We start from the raw sequence: 27399 nt of genomic DNA, 5'->3' as shown, positions 1-27399 counted from the left end.
TTTCTGTTGACATTTAGCTGTAGCCTCTCCTTTTAACTGCACGAGAACACGTACGGTTCTGTTTGGGACATGATAGTTCATAGAATATGTTTTGTTCACGTGTTCTGGCATGAGGTAGACACGGTTGTTTAAGCTATTTTTTGTGAAAGGCATCTGTTCAGATCTTCCTGCCCTGACCTCTTGTCTTTAAAGCCTGTTTTATCAATAAATTTTGTCATTTAAAATAGGGAATGTATTCCTCAGAGTTGGGAAAGCAGTTGAAATTGTTAACAATAGGTGGTGAGCATGAGTGAGTAGTATCGCTTCCCAGGTATTGACATCAAGTTGTATTCTATGCATGGCTCTTTAGTCTTTACCTTTGAATGGTGATATGGGCTTTGTATATGATAATGAAACAAAGCCGGATTGCATACCAAGCGTAGTTTGTGGTCTCCCATAGGCATGATTTTACGTTGAGAAAGAAGACTAAGCCTTTGCCGGTGTTATTCTTGGCAAGCCCATGAATTACCGGAGAAACTGTCTAGCACTTTGCCACCCTCATTAAGTTTATCCTAGCTGAAGCTACTGTGGATATGCAGGGAAAACTCGCATTTACATTGTGGAATTTTTTTAGGGTTTTAGGGTCTGAGATGATTGCCGCACTTTAACAGGTTCGTCCTTGCAGACCACTTACAACAATAAATCTGCTCTAAGGAAGGCTAGGTCTTGCAGGTAGGTCCTTGATGTTTTATAGTAGCACATAGTTAAGGACTTCTGTCAATGGTTGCACGGTCCTTGACTTCTCTGCTTTCAGAGCCTAGGAGAAAGCTGATAAGCAGAAGAAACAATTTGTTCACTTTCCTCTTCCAGCTCTTCTCTTGTCTTCCTCCTCTTCCTCTTCTGGTTTTGATGTTTCTTAGTAGTAGTAGTCCGCAAAGGGCATTCGTAGTCACATGGATAGAGCTCTTGAAAAGACCACCTTTTTTTTAGGTTAAGTGGGCAGCACAAGTGTGGTTCATGGACTCCATGAGGCCGATACTTTAGCCCTGTAGTGATTGGTACTGCAGCCTTAAAGGGGGTGATAACTTAGCCCAGTATCTCAATCGCGTGGGAGCCAGTACAAGTACCTCAACTTTGTGGGCACCAGTACCTCAATTGTGTGGAAACCAGTACTTTGGCCCTGTAGGATCAGTACCACAGCCACAGATCTGTGTCTCTGGTTCCTCTGGCAACTATAGCCTTCTTGGACAAGAGATGTGCAGTCCATTTAGGATCGTGTCAACCTTGTGATGGAGGGGCTTTGGTGCTCCCCTTCACCTTACCACCGAGACAGTGGACTGCCCCCTGCTCTTTTGTTGGGAAGAGGGCACCCTGTGGGTATAGCAGCCTGTGTGGTTTTCTTCTTGTGAGAGCGTTGTTGTCGATAGTTGCTTAGAACTCGACTTCTCAGATTACAGAGCTGGAGGAGAAGCTGGTAAACAAAGAAGCAATTGGTTCCCTCTTCCAACTCTTCTTCCTCATCCTACTCCTCCTCTCTCTTTCTGATTCTGACACTTCTAAGAAAAAGTAGAAATCTAGGAAGGCCAATTATAGCGGTAAGATAGGCTCTTGACGACACTGTATCTCCAGTGCAAGGGGTTGGGACTGAGGCCTGTGTCATGTCCATGGGACCATGATCCAGGTTCCCATGGCTAGCTAGTAGCCAAGTGAGTCAGAGGTGGACAGCATGGACGGGTCCATTTACACCTGTCAACCATTTGTTGAAGAACTGGATACTTCCTTAACCTTTCCTTCCTGAGCAGTGAAATGCTGCTCCTTTCCTTTTCTGAACGGGTTACTGTGGTATCTCGTGTTGAGAAGATGGCTCCTCAAGGTCTTCATTCCGAGCCTGTACGCAGCCAACTTCCATGGGCCTGTAGTTTTGGGGTATCAGGCACAAGGTCAATACTCTCTCTTAACCTGAATTATTAGAGAGGTCAGTTTGAGTTACTACTGTTTATGCTTGCCTTTTTTTGTTTTTATAATTTTTATAATTATTATTATTATTACTACTACTACTACTACTACACAATGAACTGGTTGAGGCTACCTTGGTGTATCTCGTCAGCTTGGCCTTGGTCATTGATCAGCATTGTGGATCCCCTCAAGATTGAGGCCTTTCCTAGAGATTCCTGATCATATCATGCTAGTTGGTCCTACAGTAGTTTGAGTTGACAGTCAAATCTGCGGATTTGGGTTCTCTCGCTTGTGGTCAACCAACCAGGATCCTGCCACATTTATGCCAGAGTTTGCCACATCATCTCGTCAGAGACCCCTTTGTGTGCGCACTGTTGAGTGGACTCTCCTTGGGGAGAGACTCTCAGAAGGTACATACTTCTCAGCATTTGAGTCATTGGTCATAAATCTTCTGCTGAGGCCACCCTCCAAACTGTTTCCTGTCTTTAAAGTGGTCAAGCATAGGACATACTTCACAGGATAACGGGTTTTGACCCGAGTCTTCCGAGAAGTACAGGAGTCTTTTGCTTTCTTGTGGAAAGGCAGTGCCTTGCTTGACATACTAGTCATTACTCCAGTGGGCTAACGTGGTTTGGAAGAAGAGCGTTTTGGTTTCCGACTCAAAACAAAATTGTCCAGGGGTAGTTTTGACACCCTGTTCTCAAGGAGTCTATTGCAGGCAGTGATGGAGAGGAGGACTGCTGGCAGGACTCCCTGATCCATTTTGTAGTCTTTTTAGGGCTCTGCCTCTTTAAAGAGCTCTGTGGCCAGCCTTTGGGTATGGCCTGAATGGGGATAAGAAGGCTGCAACTTTCTTTATTCCCCGATCAGGACAGCTTACAACTTCCTATTTCAGGGATTCTGGATTCAGTGCATGCACAACCCTTTCGAGGTTTTCATCCCAGTCAGGTCAGGATAGGGGGAAGAAGGGAGTTAAAGAAGAATGCTTATATCAGCATTCCTCCTCTACTTTTGCTGGGGGGGGGGGATACCTATCATGCCTTGGAGTAAGCTCATAGAACTTGTGAACTAATCTTGTGTAGTAAGTGTCCATCAGGATGGGCACTTGCTACAGTCAGGCTCCCTGTCCCTCCTCCCTCACAGATGGAATCTTCTTTAACACAACTCGAAGTGCTACGAGTCTACTAGATATCCCTGTAATGATTCACTGGTCATTCTTCAGGGGTTCCCTGATTTGTCCTGTTCCAGAAAAACGGAAGGCAAAGGCCCCATTCAACTCTCCATCTATGTATAGATAACTGTCCTTAGTACGTCAAAGGAGGTATGCACTGTACTTGAGCTACCCGGTCACGTGCGTGGTCGGTGAACTTCTGCATTTCAACGTCCTGGATAAGCAAGTAGAGTAGCGTTCTAACTGCAAACATTCCAAGAACAATTGAGGAAGCCCTCAACTGGTTTGTACCAACACCATCTGCTTGGTAGCCTACGTCAACAACTGTGGGGTCCCATTTTCTCCCCCCCCCCCCCCTTTCCAAGTTGACAAAACAAGTGCACATCTGGGTGGTATACCAATGCTGTAGAACTGTCACCCAGGTACATTTCTGACAAGAGGAATGTACTAGTAGACAAACTTAGTCACCAGGGGGAAATTGTAAGGTTGGAGTGATCCTTACATAGAGGAGAGATTTCTTGCTATGTGGAAATCACCAATAACCGAAATGTACGTTACTCAGCTAGCAGGAAGCTCCTCATGTTTTGTTCCCCCATCTGAGACCTGTGGTCAGTATTTGAGGTTTTTCCGACACCCTTGGGATCACCTGTATTCCTGTACTTCCCTCTGCTCAGCCTGTTCACTAGCTAATCAACCCATTCAATTTCAAAAGTAATTTTTGTTTTTCTCAACTATATAAACTAGAGTCTTTTAACTCAACTTCCTGCCATCACCTCCTCGAAAGTCCCAGATGCAATCCAAGTCTAAGTAACTGTTCAGTGTACCGGCAAGAGTCCCTTTCCTGACACCTCATAAGTTTCAGCTGCTGAGTTCTTACTGTGCTTGATTCAGTCTCATTAAAAAACGCAGGTTTGTATACTTAAGAAAAATATAAATTACTTGTAAATTTGTGATTTTTGCTTACTTCCCAATGAGAGTTCTTTGCACTGCCATCTGGGTTCACAGTTACATAGTTTTTTGGCCATTACTTTTCACCAATTCCTTTTTGTTTCTTCATGTGTAGTTGTCTAGCTTCTCTAATTTTACTGTGCTTCATATTGCTGTAGTAGAAACCCTCTCTGTAGGTGAGCACTACTTTAGTCAAGAAGTATGACCTTCTGGTTTAGTTGAAACACATTATAATGATCTTGAGTTACTCTACTTTTGTACTCTGTTCTATCCCAAAGAGAGAAAAGGTATATGTAAAATTATGGTTTGTAATCTCAGGTACTGTATGTTGTAATTTCTTGAAAATTTAAGTGTCTTTTTAGATTAAATAAAGTAGTTCAAGTATCAAGCAATGTATTTTTTCTCCACTGCCAGGTTTTTTTCATGCAGCATATGTGTTTGGGATAGAATCTCATATCTCCCAGTCGAACATCAATGGTGCGCTTGTTCCTCCAGCAGCACTCCTTAGCATCATTCAGAAAGGATTGCAATACACAGAAGCTGAAATCAGCATAGGAGAGGTTTGTTGATTTATATATGTTGTAAATTCTATTTTAAGTTACATATATATATATATATATATATTTAAGTTACATATATATATATATATATATATATATATATATATATATATATATATATATATATATATATATATATATATATATATATATATATATATATATATATATATATATATCCAGTCATAAAGCTGTTCGATTTCTTAATTTTTTAAATACTGTACAATCAAAAGTGTAATAACCCTGTTATACGGTATATGTAAGGCTGGTGCTATACCATCCCATCTTTGTTAGGATTACTTTACTATATACAAAATATGATTCAAATTGCTAGACTGTCTTTTCAAGCTTTTAATGAGGTAAGCATAGTTGCTGGAGGGAGCAGGGTAGGCTTCACCCACCTGCCAGGTAGAACAGCCCTCACTTTGATTTTAGCCGCAGTTCAGTACAGGCATACTTCTCTGCTGCCCCTAACATGGCCATTTAACCGTTGCAGAGTAATTCCTTTTGCTGTTTTGGATGGAGACTCCATGGGCAGACTTGCAGCTGTGTCCTGGTAAACAATTACCTCCTTTTTATGAACAAGCTGGAAGTAGATCCCTGTCAAATTTATTTTCTTCTGCAAGGGGTATCATTGTTCACAGTCATCCCCCTGTGGTGAGTGTAGGGCATTGCCTTCGCTTCATTAAGTGGAGTTCGTAAGGAAGTTTATGAGGAATTCTTCAGCATCATACTTACCAATGCCTAAGCTGATGCTGAAGAAGTTCTATAGCTCCTTCTTTTCTTTGAGTTTAAAGCCTTCTGTGTTTCCTTAAGGTTCCTCATAAATAGAGCAGTTGAAGTACAGTAATCCTCAGGCAATTTATTTTTTTCTCCACTGCTAGGCACTTGTGCTAAGGAATGCCCCCTGCTGCAGTCTGCGACCCTCTTCCCACTGAAAGAATATGAGGCCATCATGAGAAATGGAGGAAGACAAGTTACAACTCTCAGATCCATCGAGTGGTTACCTATAAGGACCCAGGCCCTTCCTAGATAACCACACCAAGTGCTTCTTCTACCCAAACCTCTAAAGTAGGGCTGAAGAAACCTACAGCAGCCTCCAGATCCTGATCTGCTACTCCAGCCTCTTCCACCTCGAAGAAAGGGGGGGACAAGGTCCACCCATTATGCTCCAATATTTCTGTGCTTTGAAAAGTGGTAGAGGGAGGTGCTGAAGTTGGCAGTCCTCTCCTCTAGCTGTCTTATTCAGTGTGAGAGTGGCAAAACCTCCAGAATTTTCAAGGAGGGAGGAGACCCTGTCTTGCCATTGAGACATGTTTTGAAGGAGGCAGAGATATAGGTAGTACTCCCCTGCCTCTTTTCAAGTACACGTATTGTGGTGCAGCCTGTCACCGACCTCCTCAAGAGCCTGGTACTACAGAAGTTATGGCCTTCCTTGGTGATTGACGGTACCCTGTCAGTAGAGAAACTTCTTGAGGTGTGAGCAGATGCTAGGCCCCAGAAGTCCTCCCTTGCTGTACCCTCTTCATCTGTTCCGCCTGCAGAGGGGTGGTGACCCTTGACTAGTCCTCACCTGCCACTTGAAAATAAGTTGTGTCGTTGCTAGCCGGGAAATTGTCGACGTCTGTGAAGATTGGTGTGTAAGAACTGAAGGGTATGCACTTCTCTTCCCTTCCCACCTCACCTTGGTCTTCTTTCTCGGTTGTCGCCGAGCCTTCACCCTGTAGAGGAGGAGGAAGAGAGTTTACCAAAGCCCAGGAGGACTGATTGCCCCGAGCTTCTCAAGACTTCTTCTGATCTCTCCCCACATGTGTGTGGGGGAAGAAGTATAGTACTGAAACTTAACCCAGCCAGAGAAGGTAATTCTGTATGAGGTATAGGAGCTCATGCTCCTACTACCAGTGGTCGGTCTCATACAGGCCCACGCACACGCACTGCAGGTCAAGACGTTTGGCGCTGTCCTCATTCCTCTCTTTCTCTTGGACGTTCGAGTGATTTATTAATTTTTCCTTTGAAGGTGATTGCCAGGACCCCCTGCCTTTCGTTTTTCAGAGACCCGGATTCTAACTTTTCTCGAGACTCCAATCCTTGATCACCTGTTCCATCCCACCAATGACAGGTGTTTCTTTGAGACCTTCTATTGCTCTCAGAATCTTCCAGACACAGTAATTTATCTTAGGGATGTGACCTGTCTGTTTCCATATAGCCTCCAATGGGCTGAGATCATGTTTCACAACAAGACCTTCCACCACGTCATCGTGACAGGGATACAGAACAGATGACGTCCCAGGGCTACACTCGGTGATCTTCCGAGTACCGAGAGTCGTCATACTTGGGTGATGATCATGGTAGTCCTTTTTCATTCAGGGATAGGCACTCTGATGTGACCTTTAGCTGCTCAGTGCTATACTCTCCTGCCTATTTGGCCTCTAAGGGGAAAAGAGCGAGGGGCAATTTTGCCTCCTAAACGGAACCCATGCAACATTTGTCAGTTCCCTCTTTCGCTGCTGAATATATACACATCGGAGGTTCGAGTTGAACCCACCCTCGTGAGGCCCAGGGAAGTAGTCTCTGTAGGTCATCAACCCACGGCACATGACTCGATTCCTGTGCCAGCGGAGACAGACAATCCTAAGCAGAGTCAATATTTATTAGTGTCCTCGGCCTCATCTTCAAGTTCAGCTACCTTGGGCAAGACATCCTTAGATTCTATCAAGGACAGGATGATCGCCATTGATCAGTGCTTGGCCAGCTTTAAGGCTCGAGACCCTCCCTAGAATGATAGTGGTCGGTTCTTGCTTGCATGGCACTTAAAAAGGTCAATTCTCAGCTCTCCAGTCTTAAGAATTCCCTTTGCTTGAGTTACTCAAACAAGATCCTTCCTCCAGCCATCTCTTGACAATGCAGATTCTACATACCAGAAACTAATCTGTTCTGTCTTCCAATTGATCCAGCCATAGCACCTGATTCCTGAGTCTGATTACATGGAAGCTGCTTTATTGACCAGCCTCCAAATGTTATCCTTGGCCAGTCACGGACTTGGCAAATCCATGGACGAAGAAGAAATACACTGATTTAGTCCTCTCAGGCACCAAAGCTGATGACATAGTTGGCACATCAGTCAGTGAACCAGTGGGCCAGTAGGGTCCTGAAGTGAGGGGTTGCAGTTGCTTCCCACTTTGCTGGTCAAGTGGGGCAAGAAGAAACACTTATGCTAAGGAACTCCCCCTGCTGAAGTCTGCGATTCTCTTCCCGCAGAAAGAATTTGAGGGCTTCATGAGAAATGGAGGAAGGTGAGTTACAACTTCCAGATCCATCGAGTGGTTACCTATAAGGACCCAGGTCCTTCATAGATAACCACACCAAGAGCTTCTTCTACCCCAACCTCTGAAGTCAGCACTGAAGAAACCTACAGCAGCCTCCAGATCTCGATCTGCTACTCCAGCCTTGTCCCCCTTGACGAAATTTGGCAACAATTTCCCCCCTCCCCCTTTTACCCCAACACTGCTTTGCCACAAAGGATGGTAGAGTGAAAAAGGGAGTGCTAGAGTTGGCAGCCCTCTCCTCTAGCTGCCATTATTATTCAGTGTGAGTGTGACAAGTCCTCTAGGATGGGTACTGCCTTCATTTCATAAGTCCTCTAGGATGGGTACTGCCTTCATTTCATCAGCTCTTGCTCTTCAGTGATGTTACTCTCTTACCCTTCAGGAATTGCCAAAAGCTGGCGCATTACATCAGGGGCAGTGATGGAGAAAAGCACGCTAAATGTCATCTGAGACGGTTTTCAAGGTTTCTATAGTCAGCTGTTATTGGTGGAAAAGTCGACTGGAGGATGGAGACCAGTCATCGACCTTTCTTCTCTGAACAGGTTTATTTAGTAAACTCAGTTCAAGATGGAGATGGCAAGTACAGTACATGCAGCCATCAAGAGAGAAGACTTTTTGCTTTCTGTGGACCTCAAGGATGGGTATTTTCAAATACCGATCCATTTGTTGGACAGAAAGTACCTTTGCTTTGTTCTCAAGGGAATTGTGTATTAGTTGAAATTCCTGTGCTTCGGACTGTCTACCTCGCCTCATATATTCACACTTGTCTTGTCTTGGGCCCACTCGAACAGTGTTTATCTTCTGGGTTATCTCAGCAATTAGCTGATCTTGTCATCCTCCAGGAAACAGTTGCTCCAGGATCAATACAGACTGATTTTTTTCCGACATAATCTGGGGATCGTGGTTCTGTCAAGCCTTAACCCCACACCAAGGATGGAGACCCAGGGTATGTTGATAGATACCACAGCAGGGAGAGTCTTTCCATCAAACGATCATATCAACAGACTTGTGGAGGTAGCACAACCACTTCTGATTGTTCAATACTGTACTTCCAGCTAGTCAGTGGCAATGTATTCTGCAACATCTTTCGTCATTGGAGACCCTCTTGCCTCACAGATACCTACACCAACGATTGGTACAATAGTGATTGAAGTGTCACTAGTGAGCACCCACGAATCCCCCTACCTTTCAGTTCCTCTGGAAGAGGAGGTGCATGACGATCTGACATTGTAACTTAGAAAAACTGATCCACGGAGATTTTGCCTCAGCTACTCGGAAGTCCTAGGTTATTTTTAAAGTGATAGTTGCTGTACCTGACGAGCAACAATGTTTACCTCATTGAAATTTTAAATGTTTGTTCCAGCTTGACTGAAGTCTTACCTGCATTAAAGGGTTTAGGTTTGTATAGTTCGAAAAAATACAAATTATTTTCAAAAATTTTCATTTTCATCTACAGTATTCATATCAATTGATATCCTTTTACTAAGATTTCTTTTCATAAGACTTCATTTATTAAAGATATGAATTGTGTCCCCAAATAGAGTTACGTTTTATTTACCTGGAGAGAAATAATGGATTTATAATTGTATTTTCTTCACCGGTGGTGTTTTTACTAAACTTTTAGACGTTATCTCTAAAAGTGTGTGGTTTTTCTATGCAACGTTGGTATTATTGGAATAAATACTTGGTACTTGTGTTTCAGGATGGATCGGAAAGGCTTATTGACAGTCTGTCACTCATCGATGCTGTTATGCCAGACGTCGTTGCTTCCAGACAACAACAAAATCAGCAACAAAAAACTGTGGTGAAAACGGAGCTTCCAAGTACGAATGGCGATGAAGGTAAGTCAGGGAAGTGAGAGATAGGAGTTTAGTTTTACTTACTTAAAAGACTTTTACTGTAGGAAATAATTTCCTTTTATATTGTAGAAACGATGAATTTTTAATATTTTGTTATGATATAGTATTTCCTTTTATATTTAAGGTACTGCCGGTGAAAATATGGATGTCGATAACAGCGTTGAAATTCCACTAAATAAAGCAACAATATTGCGGGGCCATGAGTCTGAAGTATTTATATGCGCCTGGAATCCTACCACTGACTTGTTGGCTTCCGGGTTTGTATTTAACAGTAGTTTTATTGTAATTATCTGGGATTTTTTTTTATCGTAAATATATTGTTGTAGTACTGCAGTAAGAATGAAATAGTTTAAATTCTTAAAATGGCATATCCATATAGTTTTTCATTTAAGGGTTGCCACTTACTCTATACTTTCTTTATATGGCGTACGTTAGATTGTACATAAGATTCTTTGATGCAATCCTTCAGCTATAACTACTTTGTTGTCTGCCTTTTACTTTTATTGTATTCTGTTTTTGACTGTGCTCTTGTTTGCACTTTATTTAAGGACAGATCCTTCAAGTCAAGTTGGTGGGAGGTTATAAAAAAACTTTAATCGTTGTGAATTAATTCTGATCTTACTATGAATTACAACAAAAGAAATTTAGATTTTTTAAAAGTAACTATATATTTGTTCCGTAATCGGCATACGAACCTACGCTATTTATTAGGGGTATTACTTTTGCCAAAGCTGAAAGGACGAGCCATTGAAATTTAGCGAGGATTAACTACCCATCCCACTAGATAGCAGGTGGTAGGGTAGGTAGCTCGCTACCCCTCCCACTCACACCTGTGATTGAGCTCACTTTGTTTTTGTCTTGGATGGTGAACGGTCGTTGCTGCTCTTCATCCTTGCAAGTATTTGGACTGCCATTAATGCTATTTTTGCTTTTTCTCTTTTCAGTATGTGTGTGTTGATTTCTGCCAGCCATGCGTACCTACCATGGTCCTGAGGGCTGCTCCTGCGGTACTTTCATGCCCGCTGAGGACACCGATCCTCACACCCTTTACCCTACCTGCAGAGGTCACTGGTGTGATGTGGATAATAAGTGTACTGAGTGTCGGGAGTGGTCTGCCTCCCAGTGGGAAAGGTGTGGGTAGCGGCGATAGAAGTAGTCTAAGGGGGACTATTTTCCTTCAAAGCAGAAGAAACCCCAGGCCGCTTCTTCGATTTCTGACCTTCCTTCGAAGCTCCTGCTCGTTCGGCCTCCTCCGAGGGACTGTCGAGTAGTAGCACGGGCCAATTAACACCTGGACAGCCACAGTCCTCGAGAGACAGTGTTGCTTCCCTTAACGAAGCGGTCCTGCCTGACCCCCCCAGGGGGCATCCATGACTATTTCTCTTTTTTTACAGGTTTGATCATCCTTGGGGTTACCGGGTCCTCCCTCCAAGGAGAACCTGCTGTCTCCTTCATCTCATCGTCTACCTATGCTCCAATCTGCGGCGTGACATTTGCCTGTGCGTCTTTCTCCTGTGTGTCATTCACCTGCGCGCTCCTCTCCAACTAGTCAAGCGGATCCTTCTTGTCGCTCACCTTCCGACCAACGCGTCGTTCGCCAGCACGCTAAGCTCCTGCAAAGCACCGTGTGCCAGACAACGCATTGCGGCAGACCATCATTCACCTGGGTGCACGACTGCTGCCCCTCGCCAAACCTCGAGATCCCCTGATGTTTCTGCCGTCGGTGCTCACAACTCTCTCATAGCAGCAGTCTCCTGATCGTCAACGAGCATGTTAACAAACCGGCGGGCAGATCATTCTCATCGCCAAGCGTCACCTGAGCGTCAGCCTGCTCCAACATGCCAACATTTGCCAGATCGGCAACATTCTCCAGCTCACCAGCGCTCGCCAATGCCGAAACGCGATTATTTCCCCAAGGTCTCTTCTTCAACAGGCGTAGAGTAGACAACGCTCGCCGTAGCGTAGGCGCTCACCAATGCATGGGAATGCGTCTTAACCCCGGCAGGCACAGGCAGAATTGGGTACACTTCATCCTCCTCCGACTTCAAGAAAGTCGTGCCATCTAATGGAGGATAATGTAGGTACCACACAAGATGGAACAGGAACGGAAAGTTAGGTGTTCGCCTTCCAGACCATCGGTCCTCTCACCGAGGAAGGGTAGAGTCGTTTCTCACAGGTCTTCGTCGCCGCATTCCCCTCCCCGCAAACGCATTATAGCGCGACCGCCCGGGTAAGACGGAAAGGGCGCTCCTGGGAGTTCAAGATCTCGAAGATTCCCACACCAAAGGTGGACCCACAGTATCAGACAGCTCTAGAGAAGACTCCTCAAAGGGAACTTTCTGTTCCATCCCTTCACAGGATCTTTCAGATAGCACCAGTGTCGGCAAGCAGCCCTGGTTCGGTGCCATTGTCGGGAGGGGGGGGGTGTTAGTGCAAACTTTCGGGCCACCCTTCTCAGGTCGCTCTTCGAAGGCCTCTGTTAGCCTACAACACCCTTCGGCTCTAGTAGAGTTCCAGCTAAGGACCTCAGCTGCCTCTCCCCTGAAGAAGAAAAGAGGAGTCTGATACCATCGCATCCTCTAGAGTGAAACTGACCCCTGTGCAGCCTTCGACAAAATGGCCAAACCTCCCTGGTACACCTCCTAGAAGCTCTCCTGGCTCACCGCCTCCCCAGTCGAGGGATCCTCTTGAGGAATATGTGTCCGTCTCCTCCCTTTCACCTTCGGAGGAGGACTCCCCTCGCAAAAAGAGTATTCCACCACCAGTTGAAACCAGGAAGTGTAGACCTTTCAGGCCTTCCATGTTGGAGATGTACCTTCTTCTCCACAAGGAGTCAAAGGATACTAAGACTACCAAAGTCCTCCACGAGGACTTTCAGATGCTCACGAACCGTCGGCCATTCTAGGGATGATCACAACCCACCCCGAGATGAGCTCTCAGGAGAGGATGAAGGAGACTTCACTGTTAGTCCAAACTGCTAGTCCAAACTCGGAGGGGGGACAGAAAGAGTCAGAGCATGCGTTTTGGCAAGTTCTGAGTTTATTGAGGGTTCTCAATGGGTTAGCTGACCCAGAGATAGCGCCCCCCCCCCCAAGGTAGACAGACCTAGATCGTGTTTTGGCACTCAGAAGCCCTCGAAGTCCAGTGCAGATTTGCCCTGGTCCGAGGGGCTGAATAGTGCCCGGGCTAAGATCCTCCTTCAACTCTCGGATTTCTCCTCCTCCCTTCGTTCGGGTTTCTTTGCCAAGCTCCTCCCACCTCCTCACATCCAGCAAAGGAGGTACTACAAGGTCTTGGACAAGCCTCGACCAGCTCTTTCACTCCACCACCCTCTGGAAGAGCTGACCAATGGAGTCTTCAACCGTCAGGTCGCTTTCTCTGCGACGAAGATTCTCAACCAAGAGAAAGTTGAGAAGTATGCCTTGCAGGCTACTTTGTGTCAAGATCTTTGGTTGGGGTCCTTGGGAATCCTGGTACGGACCAAGGATTTCTCTAAGGAAGGTACCAGGAAAGCTATGGAAACCTTCCTCCTCTCGGGTACCCGTACCATCGAGTTCCTAGCCCTCCAAGTTAAGCATCGGGACTTGGTAGTCAAGAGGTTCCATCAGCAGGTCCCTAACGCCGAGATCGCTAGGCTCAAAAAGCTCAGAAACTCCTCTCTCGAGGGGTCTTCATTGTTCGAGCCAAGGGACGTGGAGCAGGCAGCAGAGAGGTGAAGGAAGTCCCATCAGGATTCTTTCCACCATATGGCCTGAACATCCCAGTCCTACTTACCACCAGCTCCTCAGCAGCCTTACCCACCCAGGGCCTCGACAAGTACAACGGCGCCGAAGAAAACGGTGTCGAAAAAGCCCTTTCCTACCAAGGACAAGAAAGGTGCAAAGTCCTCCAGGGGAGGAAAATATCCTAGTGGCTGCAAACGGTAGGATAGGCACTCCTCCTGCTTGTCCACCAATTGGGGATGCCTACAAAGTTGCTGGAACAGGAGGGAGCAACTCGGGACAGATCCCTGGACAGTCTCCGTGATTCGTTCAGGGTATCGCATCCCGTTCACGTCATTTCTCCCTCCCTTGATCAAGGATCTAGTATCGATAGACTCCTTTGCGATGGGATCAGCAAAGGTGGTAGCCCTACGGGTAGAAGTCAAGACCATGTTGGAGAATGGCGCGCTCTAAGAGGTCTTGATGACTCCCCAGGCTTCTTCAGTTGACTCTTTCTTGTGAAAAATCGTCTGGGGGCTGGAGACCAGTCACCGACCTCACAGCTCTAAACAAGTTTGTAGGTGGTAGGTTGGCCAGGGCACCAGCTACCTGTTGAGATACTATCGCTTGATTGCTATGTGGTCCTTTGATTGGCTAGACAGTACTATATTGGATCCATCTCTCTGGTTACAGTTCACTTTCCTTTTGCCTACTCATACACTGAATAGTCTGGCATTTTCTTTACAGATTCTCTTCTGTCCGCATACACCTGACAACACTGAGATTACTAAACAATTCTTCTTCACCCAAGGAGTTATACTTTCCTCTTGGTAAGGGTAGAAGAAACACTCTAGCTATGATAAGCAACTCTTCTAGGAGAAGGACACTCCAAAAATAAACCATTATTCTCTAGTTTTGGGTAGTGCCATATCCTCTGTACCATGGTCTTCCTCTGTCTTGGGTTAGAGTTCTCTTGCTTGAGGGTACACTCGGCGGGCACACTAATCTGTCTAATTTCTCTTCCTACTGTTTGTTAAAGTTTTTATAGTTTATATAGGAAATATTGAATACAATATGAGTATATAAGAACTTTTGAAAAAATTTTCAACAATGATGCATATGGATAGATATGGGTAAAGGAAACTGTAATAAAGAACTTCATTACTAAAACAAATACAAGCATAGGATACTCAACTTTGGAAATTTCAATCCTTAGGCCTGTCAAGGTGACAATCAGCAATTAGATCTCAGGGTGAGGAAGGTGGAGGCAATTATCTTGGCCTCAAACTCTTCCCTGGATTCTGTAAGCAGACTCAAGGTATAGTAACAGCGGATACAAACATACACTACAAAAAAAAATTGGCTATCAAAACATGAAAATGGTATAAATACAGAAAAAATAAGCAAATCACATAAAACAAATCATCAACTGAACAGTAACCATGGAAATAGTAATTATGGCTATAATGAAAACTACAAGAAAAAAAAATCATCATCAAACATTAATCAATGACATATCTAATACCTTTATACATAATGAAACATTTATATAATATTTTTAAACATAGTGGAACATCATTTAATATCTTTAAACAACTGTATAGTGAATTAATTGATGCGCATCATCATCAACAGCTAATCAACTGTATCATACTAATTAAAGTATCATCAAATCAATGTAGTAGGGCAAAAAAAAAAAAAAAAAAACACTTTGTGTACACAACGATACCTACATGCAAAGGTATACTCTGGGCGACACCTGAACCTCTCATTTGATTCACCATGCCTGGGGCACACAGGATCACTCCTACTGCTGGAGTGTTCCCCACACCCCTGCATTCACTACGCAAATTCTTGCTGGCAATCTTCCTCAAAGCATCTTGCTCTGAGTGCAACAAAGCAACTACCGGGAAAGGTTTCACCAGCATATCTGATCTTGTCGCCTATTCCCCCCCTCACACAGGGACAGGTAGGCAACCAACCCAGACTGCTAACATGATACATAGGACAGACACATAAAACCCTATTCTAAGGTTATATTGGGTATACAAATTAACATGTTTTTCGAAGAGGAAAGTGGCCACTGAACATTTACAGTGCAGTAGTTAAGTTAAATTAAGATGAACTAACACACAAGACATATTCACACCTGGGATAACAATAGAAGCATTCTTTCACTTACTGGGCAGACAGAATCCATCCCCCTGCACAGAGCACCTACTCTGATGAGTCAGGACAGAAATCTATAGCGGCAGTATCTCGTCTCCTTCTTCACACATGACTTTACATTTAGATTTCTGTCTAACAGAAAAAATCAAATGATATCCTAAATTAACTATTTCCCTCTCAAAGTCTGTCCGTATTTCGAACATGCAACTATTCACAAAGCTAGGCTTTTCCAAATAAATATCAAACAAACATTCGCCCAATGCAGGTGCTAGAAGTGCATACATAGGTTCACAAAACACATGATCTTTCCCTATCTTATATTTTTCTAAATAAGGCAATGACACAGCAAGAGTATCTCTATTATTGTCACCTAATTATGGTCGACTAATTGACACGAGTTGCAAATTCCTCTTTTTCTTTTGACTCCACATTGATTTAACTTCATATAAGCGAAAATCTGAGTCTTCATTTTTAACAGGTATTTCTACAAAAAAATAAAACTTACCCCTTACTTTATCAACAGTTACAGATGACATTCTGTAAAGCTCTGGCAAATTATTCACTATAGGCAGAATAAACAATGGGACTGTTTCATGAATCTTTTTCAAGATCTTTAAAAACTTCCCTGGTGGTAAAATGTCCGAAGATATTTCCCCCCCTGGTTAGCACATTCTGAATCTGGCTAGCTACGTTTCCTAGATGCCAAGTTAGCTCACTTGCTACAAAAGCTAATTGTGTAGCACTTTCTACATACATTATGTCCACTTGAATTTGATCTATTTCTTTCCCCATGTTATTGATTCTATTTTCTAAAACTCTTAATGCATCCTGACCTTGGTTTACTGTTGAAATCAGTATGCTTATTTATCTAAAACTTGTGTATGAGAAAAAATTTGGTTAATGATTATGCGAGTGTTTTTTTTATTCTTGAGTGAGTGCTTTTTTTAAATTGATCGAGCTCCGAACGGGTAATTAGCCTGGTCCATCTTCCTATCAGCTCACCTATCCAATTAGCTCCACGCTTCTCCCTATTCCCCTTTGAAACTACAAAGTCTTTGAAAGTATCCAATGATCTACAGAGAGCTCTATGAATGTTTGCGAAAAGTGACTGAAGTTTAATTACAGCAATGTCCTCAGAAAACTTTTAACTGATTTTGTAACACACTAGTCAGATTAAGAATTGTAATTAGTGGACTTGCAACCTCGTCAGGATCATAAATGATCACCAAAACGTGAGCATCTGACTTAAAGGATAATTTAAACTTTTTATCAGAAACTACGCCCTCACGCATTCTCACTTCACTATTCACACACAATAGCGGCAATCAGACACACTGCCGCAAAAATATGTAGGCCTCTCACAGTTATTGCCCTATGCCTATTGCTAATCTCTTCTTAACTAAGGTCAATTTGCAATTTGTTGCGCTTTTTAAAAAGCAGCACACACACACACACACTCTCTCTCTCTCTCTCTCTCTCTCTCTCTCTCTCTCTCTCTCTCTCTCTCTCTCTCTCTCTCTCTCTCTCTCTTTTTTTTTTTTTTTTTTTTTTTTTTTTTTTTTTTTTTTTTTTTTTTTTTTTTTTACAAACAAGATGGTACTTTTTTGCAGCCCCTATCCCATCTTGCAGTAGTAATACTGAAATGGGTGCAAGTCTCTTTGGTAACACTATCAGCTCACTTCATTCCCGGTGAAAGAAATGTGATCACGGACAACCTGAGCAGAACGACTCAGATAGGGGGGTTCCTAATGATCTTTGGATTATCTAGTAGCCAACAAATTCTTGTCTTTGTGGGGTTCTCCAACGGTAGATCTGTTCACTATGTCCCTGAACTTCAGGCTGCCGTTGCACTACTCCCCAGTTCCAGACCCTGAGGCTCTCTGGCAAGATGCATTCCAACAACTGGGACAACATCGATGTTTATGCGTTCCCCCATTCTGTCTGACGAGAAGAGTATTCAACAAGAACAGAACATCGGTCAATCTCTCAATGACCCTCCTGACGAGAAGAGTATTCAACAAGAACAGAACATCGGTCAATCTCTCAATGACCCTCCTAGCTCCGCTATGGCATCACACAGAATGGTTCCCAGATCTTCTGCAACTCCTGATGGAGCTTCCAAGAGAACTTCATCCATGACACAATCTACTTGGACAACCACACATCAACATCTTTCTCAAAGCTGTAGCTTTGTTACGACTTCATGCCTAAAGATTATCCAGCATCCTCGCTCAAAGAGGGTTTTTGCACAAGTTGTGCCAAGGATAACTGGACACCTGCAAAAAGTATCAGCACATTCCTATAGTTGGTGTTGTGAATGGAGTATCTCTCCACTCGATGCCACTATTCCAGCAATAGTGAACTTTGTGCATCTGCGGGAGGAAATGCTCCTCACGGTTTCGGTAGTAACAGGCTATAGCTCAGATTAGAGTCTCGCCTTTAAATTGAAAAGGTAAGACATTTCCTCTCCGCTGGAACTTTCCTCGGCATTGAAAGGCTATTCCTTGAGACTCGCCTTCAGCCCGAAAGGACATAACCATTCTTCCACATAGGCATCGTCTTTTGTCTGGAGCTTTGAGCCTACGGACTCTTGGTTGAAAAGGAGACATCATTCCAGGATTCCAAGCAGTAGAGGTCTCTTGACCTTGATGACAGATCTGCCACTCGTGTTGGCTTCGGCCAAAAGTGTTTGCAAACCCCATGGGACGCCCTTAACGTCTCTCATTCACGATGATGAATTAAGTAATGCTTGACCTTGTTTCTGGCAGCTCGGATCCTAGAATCCGAACCCTTTGGTCTGGGAATCCTTTGCAGCATGACCAGTGATCCAGATCAATGATTACTACAGTATGTCAAAGAGAAACTAGGGGCCCTTCCTCAAGGAAACTACGAGATCTCACCTCCGAGTGTCATCACTCTTCATCAGCACGGGAAAGGTTAAGAGGAGGATCACGAGGAGCACCATCTCTGCTCAGATATGCAAGGTCTTAGGCATCGCACTAAATCCAAAACCTCCTCTGACATGTCGACCAGACCACTCGACGTCAGGGGCATTGCGACATCCCTGGCGTTCAAATTGTAATTATAGTAGTCTGAGATCCAGGTCCTACAACAAGGCGTATGGAAGCATGAAATAACCGTTACCGCCCACTACCTGCAAGACGTAACCCACAGGAGACTCAATACGTTCTCTATTGGTCCTGTGGTGGCTGCACAACAACTGGGTTAATACCTCAAGCAGGAGGTTGGGGGACATTGGGTACCCTATTTTAGTCTGAGTGAATGGAAAAGAATGATTGGGTCATTCTTTTATTCATCAGCATCCTGGGTCCTCTGCACAGCTGACAACCTCTGCAGGTAAACCATTGTTCCCATGTGTAACCTCGTATTATGTCAATACTGTTGCGTCCCCATACCCTGGCAAGGTGGTATTGAGTATGTCTTGGTGACCTCGAACGATTCCTATGACTCAGAAGAGATCTTACCTTGACGGTCATTTTGCTAGTATTTCAACACACACAGCTTGCGTAGGCCGCAGACCATGCATAGCATGGTTAGCGAGGTGTTAGGTTGTCCTTTTTTATGTGCCAATACATATAAAGGAGAATCCCCGGGTAAAACCAAAAAGCCAGATTGGCAGGGACATCCACCCTTCTAATGGATGAGTCACCTCTATAAATAGCATAGGTTTGTATTCCAGTTATGGAATAAATGACAAATTTGGAAGTAATTTGTATTTTTCCTAACGATACAAACCTTTAGCTATTTATACTAACTTACCTGCTAACCCTGACCTCCTTGAAGTCCTACCTCCAAGCAAAGTGAAGTACAATCACAGGTGTGAAGTCCTACCTCCAAGCAAAGTGAAGTACAATCACAGGTGTGAGTGAGAGGGTTAGCTAACTGCCCCCCCCCCTTCCCTAACCCCCCTGCTAACTAGCAGGATGGGTAGTTAACCCTTGCTAAAATCTAATGGCTCGTCCTTCCAGCAAGAGTTTTGTTGTCAGCTGATCACAAGGTGACGAAGTTATTGAGAATATGCTCGTATATGATTAACAGAGTATCGTTTATATAACTTCCTAACTTATACAGCATAATTTGCTGATCTCTCACTCTTAAGTTTCACGTTATTACTTGTGTTCTATGGCAATTTCTAAGGCGGTGATGTATAGTATTATTTATTGATTTCTAAGCTACTTTTCAAATATTGACTTGTAAATTTTAACATTACCAAGCATATGGAGATTTGTAAATCTAAATTTCATGTTTTGTATTGTTCTTTGGCAATTTTTGATATTGTATATTATTGTTGGCCAATTTTTAATTATAAATTTCATATTTTGACTTGTGTCTTTTATCATTAAACTGTATTTTGTGATTTTCAAAAAAAAAATTTTGCGACTAGCATTTGTTGGGCATTTTTTGTGTATAAAAAAGTTAGATTTCAAGGTTTGCAAAGTCGCCATAACTCTTAATTGTTGTAAAAAGAGTTGTCATTAAGCAAGGACTACAGTACCTGTATACTAAAGTGACTTAATGAAATAGAAATTATCATTAAAAAACTATTTGAATCATGAAATATAGACATTCTGCAAACCAAAAATACATTAATCTGATTTTCCAAAATTCCAACCAGAGGTTGTAAGGCTACTATGAACAGGTGCTTTTGGAAAGAACTGTTTAATAAAATTCCAAATATATTTACAGGTCAGGTGATAGTACAGCACGCATATGGAATATGGACAACACCACATCTCCAAACCAGTTAGTTCTGCGCCATTGCATCCAGAAAGGTGGGACCGAGGTCCCCAGTAATAAGGATGTTACCTCCTTGGACTGGAATGTAAGATTTATGCCTAAATTATATTGTTTTTGTAAGCACCTGTCCCAGTTAATTGAGATTAAAAATCTAACATGTAAAGAAAGTCAGTCTTATGAATTAATAACAATAAAGACATTAATATTATTCTCTTCAATTCAGACCGCAATTAAAATTTCTCACTACTCAGAGATGAAATGATATTGCTACTAACTTTTTATTCGATTCAATGACTAAAGGACATTCAGAATTACCCTATTGGTAGAGACTTCAATTTATGATACTGTACTTAGGTACAGCAGGGTATATGAAAATGAGTCTTGAGTTTGTTATGCTGTATATTTATTATCATCATTTTTACACTGTTACCATGTGTATTACTCAGTAGGAGTACTTATTTTAGAATTAGCTGTTTGTTCTTACATGAACACAACCCTCGTCTTTTAATATTATTATGCTTTCAGCTTGGTTCAAACTTCAGATAAAATTTACGAGATGTCTGTAGTTTTTGGCAGATGGCAGGGAACCCCCTGCTCCCCAGCCAGTACATTGAGTAGCCACTCTGTTTTTAGCTGCAAGAGAATACTGATGTATTCCATGCTCTGTGAACTGGCTGTTATGATTTTTGTTATTTGTTCTAGTTTATGGTTAGTAGTTTGTTGTGTACAAGGGAATTTAAGGAAGATGAAATGTTTTGCAGTTTTCCTGAAAACTGTGGCTGACTGACAGTTTCTGTGTATCCTGCTGATATACAAATTTGTTGTCATTGCAGTTTATTTCCTCACTAATCTGTAGTAGTGACAACGATGTCATCGTAACTTTGGAATGATAAAATGATGCGTAATTGTTCATCGTTGATAGAGGGAGTATTTAGTTATTTCTTCATCTTTGTCACACATTTATCTCTCAGTGCTGATAGTAGATCGATGGATTCATTGTTCTTAGAACACACTGCTGGTAGGAAGAGAGAAGGGCGTTAGTTGCCTTTTCTCCCTTTTTGGATGATTAGCCCCTTAAGACCCCCGATCAATAGGATTTGTACGTAAGAGAGTCGTCCCCTTGGGAGAGACAGTGTTGCCTAATCCTTCACTGAGGACAAAGAGAAAGACAGCGAGATTAGCTGCCCACTAGTGCGCTACTACCCATTGTCATGCTAATCAAGATCCTTAGTTCTTAGTTGCACATTTGCCAATCACTCACTAGCGAGGAGGATGGGCGAGCTCTTCCTGCTGATGAAGGTCTATTCATTTTTCAGGCTATGCACGCTGCCCTGAAGGTGTGCGCTTGCCTATAGAGGTGCTTGCACGATGGGTGCTCTTTCAAACACTCGCCTTTTGGAAGTTCCTGGGGCTGTTCCTTTGTTTGTGAAGGGCGCGCCCTGCTTCAGGAACAAGTGAGCCAACTCATGATCCTCCTATAGGTTTGCTAGTGAGTGGTCTCTGGCTCATGGAGGATCAGCACTTATGGGACAGTTGAGTTTGGTGCACACTGGCAACCCCAGATCACGAAATGGGTGGGCGGGCTCCCACTAAAGACAAAGTCTGATCATTTGTCCAGCTATGGCACTACCTCGGTGGTGCACGCAGACACCTCGATACGTTCTCAGAACTAGCTGGAACTTGTGTTCTCCCCATAGGGAACTCACAGCCGTCCCTTCGTTCATGAAGGACGCACCATGGCTACAACTCGTTAGAGCTTGGTCCTGTTCTAACACCGATATCAGTGACACGGGAGGAGTTTCCGTACAAGCAACTTTGGTTGATATGACACTTCAACCTTGCTTTTCAGAACTGATTCTATCGGATCAAGCGTGATAACTCACTGGTGGCTGTCGCAATGATCGATGTCGGAAAAGATGAAAGCTAACATTTGGCCAGGAATGTTTGCTCGTGCAAACAATTCTCTGTGCCTCACATTGCTGGGCAGGTTTAACAGGACCAGATCTCCACACCAAAGGGGATAGTCAACAGCATCACCTGCCTCGAGAACTTAACCTGTTCATAGATAAGGTCACAGAAAGCAGATCTTTCTGGGAAATAGCCGCTAGGGCTGAGGTGAAAGAACGGCGTTGCCTTGGTATGAAAATACCCGGGGCATAAGGATTATGAGGAGTTGCCTTTGAGGCCAAGCCTCAGGCGGGCTCAGTCCTCTGTGCGGTGAACCACATTCAGCTCTTTCTCTCTGCCCATGTACTGATCCTTCTAGTCAGGCCTTGACCATTCATGAAGGGGTCAGGCTTTGTGATAAAGAAAGCATCAAGGAAGTTCCTAGTTTAGTCCTTCATGTAAGGCTTTACTTGTCCAAGGTGCTGGGCTTTGGCCTGTTCGCAGGTGTTCACAAGTTTTTTCACTCGGGCATCAACCTGTCTCCATACCAAGGGTACGTGCCCCCCTCATCACAGAACTAGAGATTGAGCTTAGCAGATTTGAAGAGAGTTCTCTCTCCTTATAGAGACTGTCTTTTCGTGTAGCACATTAGGTAGGATCGACACTACTGATAGAAGTCTTCTATACTTCCTTCCTGAAAACTGGTATATCTAGGAAGACAAACAAACTATTTTTTTTTCTTCTTCTTCTTCTTCTTATGGCTATGGTCCGACGCCGTTCGGCAGTGGAAGAAGTATTTTTGAGATTTGAGAGTAGCAATTCTGACTCAACTGCCTCCTTTGGCTCCTTTCTGTCACTATGAAGTGTTTATGCACGAGAACATGACAGTAAGGACAAGTTTATCAGACGAGCTACGATTTCATGGCAACGTTTCCAACAGGCCCTAGAAGTACTAAGACGGACGAAAAACAACCGGATCTTCTTTTACCGGGCAAATGAGCTCTATTTATGGACAATGAGTCAAAAGACTGATAATCGGCATCATGCCTTCCAACATCTCCGTGATGCCCCTTCTCCCCCTGCCCCTCCAGTCACCAGAAGAGGAGACTCGTTAACAAGGTAAAGGGCATTGCATAGCCTTTTGTTGAACTTGTGGTTACTGCAGGGACATCAAGCAGATCACTATACAGTCCTACTTCTGCCCACAGGGGGCCCGGAGAGCTTCCACTCACTCCCAACCCTCTCCAAACAACCTCACAAAGAGATATACCACAGGGCATTCGTTTCTCTTTGAATTTTCACAGAGGTCTTTTCGTGTACAGTGACGGAAAAAAGATCTAGGTACCTCTGTATAGGTAGTCATCGACTTAGACTGAGATAGGGACCGAGAGAAGAGTTGTAACACAATGTGGACGTATGTCGAACTTGAAAAGTAAAGTTTCCGTAGATTTATTATGCCGTGTCATGATACTGTATTTATCCAAGTCCTATTTCCTTAACATTATCTTACTGTATATCATTATTTCATTTTCTTGGTTCATAGGATATCGTATCCTTTTTTTTATGCTATTTCTCAATTTCAGAAACATTTTAACTATTGAAATATATTGAGTTTTAATTTTTTACTTTTGGTTGTGATCAGGTTATGTCAAGGTCCTGCAACTGTATCTAGAGAATGCGCACATATGAATAACAAGTTTCCTTACTTATTTAGAATATCATGGTAAAGATTACATCAGCACCAACATGTTATAGATATACTTTTCATACAGTTCATTTATAGCCTTTATTATTATTTATTGCATGTATACGTTCTCTGTGCTTTCTCTCTTTGTTGTATGTTTGTACGGGTAGTTCAGTTTTAAAGCTTCATACAATATTTCTTTTTTAGTTTATTATTAAGTGTTCATATTTCTTTACACCTTATTGTGTTTAATTGCAATTTGTTAAAGCGTTTTTGTATTCTATTTTTCAATTTCTGGAGCATTTCAGTACAGAAATCAAAAATTACTTTTGGTAGTCATCAGCTGGTCTCGAAGGTCACGCTATTGTATTGCGAATATGTGCGCGTACAAATAACAAGGGGTATCATTTATATAATTTCTTAACTTATTCAAAATATCTTCCTAATTAATATTACATGAGCACCAATATGTTATTGATATCATAGTTTTCGTATAGTTTATTTAGAGCTTTGTCTAATTATGTCCTTTTTAGTTGACTTTGTATAATGATGACAATCAATTAAGTGATTGAGAAAGTTACAAGCATTCCCTGGTTGTGATAGTCACATGAGTGTGTGTGTAAATTCTTGCGTGTCCATTCTCTCAATTGATGAATTGTCTGGAATAATGAAAAACAGTATTTTGATGTTATGCAACCAGATTTAGTAAAGAAAAGCAAAGTTTCTAAGAAATTCTCCAACTCAGGACTGATTATTTATTTTAGGCATCTTTTGTTTTGGACAATGTTATAGATTATTCTTAATTGGAGATTATTTTTCAGTGTGACGGAACATTACTAGCTACTGGATCGTACGATGGTTACGCAAGAATATGGATGACTGATGGTCGTTTGGCCTCAACATTAGGCCAACACAAAGGACCCATATTTGCTTTGAAGTGGAATAAAAAAGGAAACTATATCCTAAGCGCCGGAGTAGATAAGGTATGGAGAGGGGTTCTGTTTTTCAAAGTTTGAAGATTTATATCCTCAGTATGTAATGTAGAATTGTATTCAAAAATAATTTTTTATCAAGTAATTACTGTATTTTAAACTTGGAATTTTACTTGTTGAAATGAGACCTATAGAGCTGCAGTAAATTACATTAAGAAGATTTGCTGCTCTTATACAGGTTTGCTGTATTCGTATCTCTATAGGTATAAATGCTCAAAATTATTGTTACAAGGTCATTGAGTATATATATATATATATATATATATATATATATATATATATATATATATATATATATATATATATATATATATATATATATATATATATATATATATACATATATTTATATATATACATATATATATATATATATACATATATATATATATATATATATATATATATATATATATATATATATATATATATATATATATGTATATATATAGATAGATAGATATACATATATATATATATATATATATATATATATATATATATATATATATATATATATATATATATATATATATATATATATATATATATATATACATACACACATATATATATATATATATATATATATATATATATATATATATATATATATATATATATATATATATATATATATATATATATACATATATATATACATATATATATATATATATATATATATATATACATATATATATATATACATATATATATATATATATATATATATATATATATATATATATATATATATATATATATATATATATATAAAATTTATTCCGACACAGAGACTTACCTCGAAACACTTTATTAGGAGGTTACTGGTAACTCCTCTCGAACGACCAGAGTTTTGTGTAGTTTACCCTACTCCCATGTTCTATAGTGACCTGATTAGCGGGAGAGAACGTGACCTGGGGGCAATGCCCGATGACGGTCACGTGGCTTTGAGCTTGGCCCGGCAGTAAGTTTTCTGGTCGCGTCGTGTTTACACGCCGCTCCTCATTTATCGACCCCCTTTGTGTGGGTTACCATGTGGTTACCACATGGTCTCGATTCCTTCATGAGTGATTAGTGCCTTAACTGTGTTCTTTTATGATCGTTCCTTTGTGCTTTTACAGGCGTTTTAGTGCTTTCCCTTTGCATTATACTTGTGTCTAGCGATCTTTGTGTTGTGCTATGGAGCACGATCGCCGTTGTCCTGGGCTTGGAGCCGGGAAATCGTGCAGGGCTTTCTTGTCAAAGCCTGTTCGCCGTCAGATATGTGTCCCAAATGTGCCGATTGGAGCGAGGTCCAATGGGTGAAATGCGGCACGAAGAAGAAGAAGGATTCGAAGAGGTCTCCTAGGGAAACTAGCTTGTCTTCCCCTGCGACGTCGGCAGGAGAAGGGTCAGGTAGAGTGCATTCTTCTTCCCCTACCCAGAGTGGGGGACAAGGTAAGTCCTTGAAGTGTAAGAAGTTGGTGCCTCTTTCCCAAGGGAGTGATGTTGTGGGGGAATCTTCCTTGTCCAGGGCAGATCAGGCGCCTGCATGTAAGTGTGTGGGGGTCCGAGGGACGCGACTCTCTCTCGTAGGGACCGCTTCTCGGCGGAGGACCCTATGTGGCCTAATAATGTTCCATTTTTTATCACCAGATTAACGGGTAGAGGCCTCAGGCGCGTCAGCTACGGAAGGATCCGCTGGCTTGGGATGTACCAAGGACGCCGTTGAGGTCCCCACTGGTCATGGAGGAGGGCCTAGGCTAGTCCTTCCCCTTCATGGCTCGTTCGACGGTGTGGTTACCGGCAAAGCCATCAGTCCCAGAGAGTTTTCTTCTGCCATCTACGTCAGGATTACGGTGTAGCCCCAAGAAGCCACAGTCCAGTATGAGGTCGCAGTACGAAGGCAAGTCAGACTCATCGGGCGACACAGGAGGAAGAGAGATCAATCTTTGTGGAGGAACTCCCCTTGCGGTCTCCCACAGGATCTCGGGACAGGAGAAGTCCCCGTTCCCCTCCATACAAGCCAAGAGCCTCGCCAGAGAGTCAGCCGTTGAGCGGAGGGCCTCGTCTTGTTGGCCTAAGTCCCGTCCTAGAGCCACTCCATCCGCTCAGCGGAGGGAGTCGTCTTCTAGGATGGGCAGCCTCGACAGGTCTTCCCATCGAGATGATAGACGGGGACGGGCAACTCCGTCGAACTGTTTCACGCAAGAGCCCGTCCGTCATCCAGGACCTCGAGGAGGATGGGTCTCAATCCCAGACAACAAGCTGAGGGACCTAACTAGGACCTCAGGCTTGATACCTAAGCGAGCAGGAGACAGTCCTCCTAGAAGGGCCTCCAAGAGCCTCGACAGAGAGTCAGCCAAGGAGCGGAGGACCTCGTCTTGTAGGCCTAAGTCCCGTCCTAGAGCCACTCAATCCGCT

General features: G+C 42.7%; 1 protein-coding gene across 1 annotated transcript in view; it reads left to right on the top strand.

Annotated features, from left to right (window-relative positions):
- Positions 1 to 27399, top strand: part of ebi (transducin beta like ebi) — an 80349-nt gene that overhangs the window by 15433 nt on the left and 37517 nt on the right. The window contains exons 3-7 of the mRNA XM_068353995.1: positions 4469 to 4614; positions 9643 to 9781; positions 9924 to 10056; positions 20377 to 20512; positions 24820 to 24981. Coding sequence (XP_068210096.1) covers positions 4469 to 4614; positions 9643 to 9781; positions 9924 to 10056; positions 20377 to 20512; positions 24820 to 24981 — 716 coding nt within the window. The remainder of the gene's footprint in view (positions 1 to 4468; positions 4615 to 9642; positions 9782 to 9923; positions 10057 to 20376; positions 20513 to 24819; positions 24982 to 27399) is intronic.

The sequence above is a fragment of the Palaemon carinicauda genome, chromosome 30, assembly GCF_036898095.1.
Source record: "Palaemon carinicauda isolate YSFRI2023 chromosome 30, ASM3689809v2, whole genome shotgun sequence".
NCBI lineage: Eukaryota > Metazoa > Arthropoda > Malacostraca > Decapoda > Palaemonidae > Palaemon > Palaemon carinicauda.
Note: the sequence above shows the minus strand (reverse complement) of the source record. Positions and strands in the feature narration are given on the sequence as shown.